Source organism: Vombatus ursinus, unplaced genomic scaffold (genome assembly GCF_900497805.2).
Source record: "Vombatus ursinus unplaced genomic scaffold, bare-nosed wombat genome assembly UNPS02012319.1, whole genome shotgun sequence".
NCBI lineage: Eukaryota > Metazoa > Chordata > Mammalia > Diprotodontia > Vombatidae > Vombatus > Vombatus ursinus.
This window is the reverse complement of record NW_020952097.1, coordinates 1,427,613-1,433,937: the sequence shown is the minus strand read 5'-3', so window position 1 is coordinate 1,433,937 and position 6,325 is coordinate 1,427,613. Positions and strand designations below refer to the sequence as shown.

Genomic DNA, 6,325 nt, shown 5'->3' with positions numbered 1-6,325 from the left:
CACTTACTAGTTGTGTGATCCTGGGCAAGTCACTTAACCCTGTTTGCCTCAGTTTCCTCATCTGTAAAATGAGCTAGAGAAGGAAATGGCAAACCACTCTAGAATCTTTGCCAAGAAAACCCCAAATATGGTCATTAAGAGTGGTTTATGACCGAACAACAACAATGTTGTATTAAATTTTTATTAATTTTGTTAAACATTTCCCAATTATATTTTAATCTGGTTTAGACTGCACATGGGGAGTAGCAAGAGTTTGACACCTCTGCTGTAAATGATATATTTCTTTCTACAAACCTGTACTACCCTGCTAATGTCCTGACTTTTTGTAGTACCCCCTAATTACATGGGCCTTAAATTTACAGATGGGTATGGAGCATATGTATTTCCTTTTTCTTCTTTTTTAAAATTACATTTTATTTTATTTTCAACTACAAGTTCTCTCCCTCCCCTCTCCCCATTGAGAAAGCAAGAAAAACAAAACCTGTTATGAACATGTAAAGTCAAGCCAAGCAAATTTCTATTAGTCACATCTAAAAAAACATGCCTCAGTCTGCACTCTGAATCCGTTAGTTCTCTATCTGGAGGTGGGTAGCATATTTCACCGAGTCTTTTGAAATTATGGTTGGTCATTGTGTGATCAGAGTTCCTAAGTCTTTCTAAGTCAACTGTCCTTACAATATTGTTGTTATTGTATAAACTGTTCTGTTCTGCTTACTTCACTTTGCAACAGTTCATACAAATCTTCCCGAGTTCTTTAGAAACCATCCCTTTCATCATTTCTTACAGCACAGTAGTATTCAATCACATTTATATACCACAATTTGTTTGGCCATCTCCCAGTTGATGGGCACTCCCTCAGTTTCAGCTACTTTGCTCCCACAAAAAGAGCCTCTATAAATATTTTCTTGTATATATGAATCCTGTTCCTCTTTCTTTGATCTCTTTGGAATATAGACCTATTGGTGGTATCTTCAGCCCATCCCTAATGCCTAGTGCCTTCCATCTCCTGCTGGATTCAATGTGTCCCCTAAGAGAGGGATGCAAAAGGCCAGGCCGGGCATCTTCCCATGACCCCAAAGGACTCCTCCCTGTTCAGAGAGTTTAATACTTCCTGCTGCAGTCCCATTGCCAGCCTCCTCAGGTGAGAAAACCTCAGACTGCAGGAATGTCTTCTGCTTTCCATCTCTTGCTGGGAGCAGTGTGTCCCCTGAGTGAAGGCACAAGAGGTTAGGCCAGGCATCTTCCATCTGCCCCAAAGCAACCACTCCCATCTATGGCACCATAAGGCAACTTCCACCTCTTACTCCCAGCCCAATCTCCCAACTGGGATGTGGAGAACCTCTAATGGAAAGAACAACTTCCCCTTTTACTTTAGGTCTTCCATCTCCTGCTACACCTGTCTCTTGAAGGAAGAGGAAGAGGAAAACTGATGAGAAATAGAAATTCTTTCTCCTGCTTCGCCAGTTTGACTCCCATTCCCAACTGTGCCTTTTTCCTTCCTAATCTCTAGCCTTTGGGGGGGTGAAAAGTTTTGAAGCAGCGCCCCCCCCTCCATCTGCCTCCCATTTCATACTGTACTTGACTCCAGCCCAATCTGTAACTTCCATTGGGTAGAAGATGAACATTCTCACACCTGGCTATATCCTTTATATCCCCATGACTCTGAATTCCTGTAGATCACCATCTAAATCCCATTCTCCATCCACAGCACTCAATTCCTCATTCCCATCCCTTTCAATCCTCTCCTCCCCACAAAAATTTCAACCTAACTTCACCCAGCCCATCCGCTGTGCCCTCTGGAGTACCTATTCCATAGGCAACAATTTCCCTTCATCTTTTAATTTTTTCTTTTTTTTTTTTTAAAGGCAATTGGGGTTAAGTGACTTGCCCAGGGTCACACAGCTAGTAAGTGTCAAGTGTTTGGTCTGAGGCCGCATTTGAACTCAGGTACTCCTGACTTCAGGGCCGGTGCTCTATCCACTGCACCACATAGCCACTACAATTTCCCTTCATCTTAAGTCTTTTCCTCACCCACTCCTTCCATCTACCAGGTCGTACTGAAACCTACCTCCCTGCTGATAACATAGCCTCCTCCCACCCCCTTTCCGCACTGATTGCACCTTCATTCATTCTTTCTTTCACTAGATGGAGTCAGGAATACTTCTTGCTCCCTATTGCCACTTTCAGGTTCTACCCCTACCTCTATCACTCAGTAATCATTCTTCTTTGAAGTTCCCACTATTCATATACAGTGTGCCATGAAATCAAAACTTGGTAGCTATTGTCTACAAACCCCCCGGTCACTCCTTTTCCTTACTCAATGAGTTTGGCTCCTGGTTCAAAATTCTTCTCTCTTCCTCAACTCCTGGCCTCATACTGAGAGACTTCAGCACCCTCATCCTATTCATTTCCCATGAGCTACTCTTCCACTGTTTCTTAGCCACACACAAAGATGGTCATATCCTTCATCTTCCATCACCCACAAGTATCCCACCTCTATGTTCAAGAATTCTGAAATCCCCTTATTTAAACATAATCTACTTGTTTTTCACCTCTTCTGCCTTCCCTTACAAAACCCACCTCTTCAGCTGTACCATGACATCAAATCCCTTGACTGCTTAATTCTTTCCTAGGCCATCTCCTTTGCACTAGCCATTCTCTCCTCTTCTCCCCATCTTGATCTCTTGCTAAACCAATTCAACTCTACTCTGTCTTCTTCTCTTAAATTCCTTATCATATCACTAATTACACCATGCCTCAGCCTTTGATCACCCCCACCATTCTCTCCCTTTGCCCAACACACGTGCTGCTGAACAGAAATGGAGAAAATTGAACAACTGTTTTGTGTCCCACTACAAATTTACGTTGCACAACTTCAACTGGGCCCTCACTGCTGCTAGGCAATCCTACTATACTTCCCTTATCAACTCACTATATCCCTCTCTACACAGCAGCTCTTCTAAACTTTTTCATCCCTCCTCAAATCTCTCATGGCTCTTCTTTCCCCTACTCTCTCAGCTGAGATCCTTGCCTCATATTTTACATTAAAAAATTAAGGCCATTGACCTCTTCCTCCCTCTTTCTCATCTCCTGTCACTCAGATGCCTTATGCCACCATCTTCTCTTTCACCTCAGTCTCCCATGATTAAGTGGCTTTACTCCTTACCCATGTTAACCCCTACTTGTTCAAGCTATCCTATTCCATTCCTTCTCCTCCAACAGATTGCCCCATCTGTCATACCCACTTTATTGCTTATTTTCAATCTCCCCCACCCACCCCTTCTACTGGCTCATTCCCTGTTACCTACAAACATGCCCATGTTTCACCCATCCTGAAAAAATCCTGGCTTGATTCTTCATCCTCATTATTGTCCTATATCTCTTTTGCCCTTTGTACCTAGCTAGACTCCTTAAAAAGGCCTTCTAAAAGAGGTGCCTCCATTTTCTTTTCTCTCACTCTTTTCTTAACCTCTTATAATCAGGCTTCTGACCTTGTCATTCCACCAAAACTTCTCTCTCTAAAGTTACTTATGATCCCTCTTAGTTGCCAAATCCAATGATCTTTCCTCATTCCTCATTCTCCATGACCTCTCTGCAGCCTTTGACATTACTGATCCTTCTCTCGTCTTTGGCTGAAAGAAGGCTTGGGTAGAATTCTTTCGGGCAGGACCCGCGTGTCATGATCTCGGGGTCCCTAAACCTCTAGACCTCATAATATAAAACATTTTTTTGCTAGTTTGATTGATATGGCAGAATAAATAAGTAAATTAATTTAGGTAGAACTGTCATTTTTATATTGACTCAGCCTGGACAAACACAACCTGTGAGTAGTACAGAGCTGCCTGAATAGGGACCCAGCTGGCTACTTCCAGTTGGGTAACTCAGTTCTTCATCCTCTCTCCCTCTCTCTCTACCTTTCCTTTTCCTTCTCCTCTCTGGGATTTACTGGCTAGATTTCTTAAAAGATCAAGCCTTAAAACCAATTCACTCTGGAGTTCAAAGATTAGACAACAATAGGTCCCTGCCCAAGTACCACTTGATGGATGTTTTTTGGGCCCTCCAGTGAATGTAAATAGTAATTGTTTCTCTTTTGGCCAGCAACCCTGAGGGTCTTCCCCTCCCAGTTTGATTTTTTTTTCCAACGAAAGAAGCCGTACCTTGACTCACTTCTTAAAGAGGCCTATTCACAGAATGGGCATTACCTCACTCAAAGTGAGAACCTGAAAAGACCTTAGCTTAAAAGGGCCAGGGTCTCCCATTGCATCCTGGGCCATCACCAGTCATCCTGAAGAATATCTGGCCACTGGACCCAGATGGCTCTTGAAGAGAAAGTGAGGCTGGTGACCTTGTACAGCCCTCCCTCACTCAAATCAAAGTCAATTGCAAGTCATGTCATCAGCTCCCAGATGTTATGGTCCTCTTTGAGAATGAAAGACAAACACAACAACCCATGAGCAATTAATCTGTGAAGACATTTAAATGTCAGAGGAGTTCATATTTGATCCTAGCAATAATGGATAGGGAGGTGATGTGATCAGATCTTCACTTCAGAAAAACTATTTTGGCAGCTATATGAAGGATAGATTGAGTTGAGAAGAGGCTTGAGATTGGGAGACCAAATAGGAGACTATTAGAATAGGTGTCCAGGTGAGGGGTGATGAGGGTATGAACTATGGTAGTGACTGTGTCACTGGAGAGGGAGGAATACAGGACCATAGATTTAGAGATGGAAGGAACTTCAGAAGCCCTCTAGTCCAACCCTCTCTTTTTATAGATGTGGAAACTGAAGCCCAGGGAAGTTAAATGACTCAGTCATGGTCACACAGATAGCAAGCATTAGAAGCAAGATTTAAACCTGGGCCTTCTTACTCCAGAACCAAAGCTCATTCCACTGCTGAGAGAGGTCATGGAGGGAAAAAAAAAACCCCAAGATTTGGAAACTGATTAGATATGTGGGATGAAAGAGAGTGAGGAATCAAAGATAGCAGCAAAGTTTCAAACACAGGTGACTGGAAGTATGGTGATGCCCTTGACAGAAATAAGGGTGGATTTGAGTGGAAAAATGAGTAATGGTCTAGACATGTTGAGTTTGAGATACTTATGAGAAATCCAAATTGAAACAGGCAAATGGTGATGTGAGGCTGGAGCTCAGGAGAAAATGAGATGGAAATATAGATATGGAAAACATAGGCATAGAGATAGTAATTGAACTCATAAGAGTTGATGAAGTCACCAAGTGAGAGCGTGAAGATGAGAGGACAGACAGGATTTTGGGGGTGACTTTGAAGATGAATTACAGAAAGAAACCAAGAAGGAGCAGTTAAATAGATGGGAGAACTGAGAGAGAGAAGTTCCATGAAAACCCAAAGAAAGAGAGTATCCAAGAAGAAAAAAAACCGTGATCAATAATGTCAAACTCCGCAGAAGGGTGAGGTTCTATGGAAATGTCATCTTATTATTTTCTGTTCATTCCTTGAGGATGCTGGAGGGGCAATTCCTGCTTAGGTAGGGATTGGACTAGATGTTCTCCAGGGGCCCTCTCATCCTTATTTTATTTCTGTGGTCTGAGGAAGGCAGGTACTACCACATTTCCATATGCTGAGAAAAAGATGCCCGTTTCTATGACAACAGAAGAGGTCCATTCACCATCCCTCTATTTCCATGGAAACGGAGCGGTGGGCGGTGCTCCCTCCTGCATCTCCCTCTGGCGGTAGCGGCGCTCGAGGTTCCATTCCCCTTATACAACCTTTGAGGCCTTACTCCTTGCGCAGGCGCACTTCTTCAGGACCCTGACTCCCCGCCCCCACTTGCTACCATCCTCACCCTATAGCGATGGGGTTGGGCCGTCCGGCCCCTGCCCTGCTGGTTGAGGCCCCGCCCCGTTGCGGGGGCCCGAGCTCGGCGGCGCGGCTCTCGCGAGGCTGCCTTTCTTCGGCCGGGGCCGCGTGGGCTCACGGGACGGCGGTGGCGGCGTTGTTGAGAAGGCCCGAGATGGCGGCGTCCGGGGCTGTGGGGCGCTTGTCAGCGCTGGGGCTACCGCGCGCCCACGGCCGGGTCCTGCTGGGCGGCGCTAGGCCCGGGACTCTCGTGCTGCGGCTGCCTCAGGTGAGCGCGCACCGCCCCCTTCCCTCCTAGCCCCGTCCGGGCGCCCAGCCCGGCAGTCCCGGCGCGGCCGCCTGAAGGTCACAGCGCCGGGCGCGCGGCCTGGCCCGGCATTGGCCCGGCGGGCTCGCAGCGCGGCTCTGGCGCTGCTCCGGGGTGCCTGCGCTGCAGCCCGCGCCGGGCTGGGCACCGTGTCCCCGCTCCCCGCCCTGCAGCCCGGGCC

The 6,325-nt window shown here is 46.0% G+C and overlaps 1 protein-coding gene across 1 annotated transcript in view; it reads left to right on the top strand.

Annotated features, from left to right (window-relative positions):
- Positions 1-5,980: 5,980 nt before the first annotated feature.
- LOC114039900 (cytochrome c1, heme protein, mitochondrial) overlaps positions 5,981-6,325 on the top strand; it is a 4,718-nt gene continuing 4,373 nt past the window's right edge. Inside the window, exon 1 of the mRNA XM_027857821.1 lies at positions 5,981-6,105. Within this exon, the coding sequence (XP_027713622.1) occupies positions 5,992-6,105 (114 nt within the window). The 5' untranslated portion in view covers positions 5,981-5,991. The remainder of the gene's footprint in view (positions 6,106-6,325) is intronic.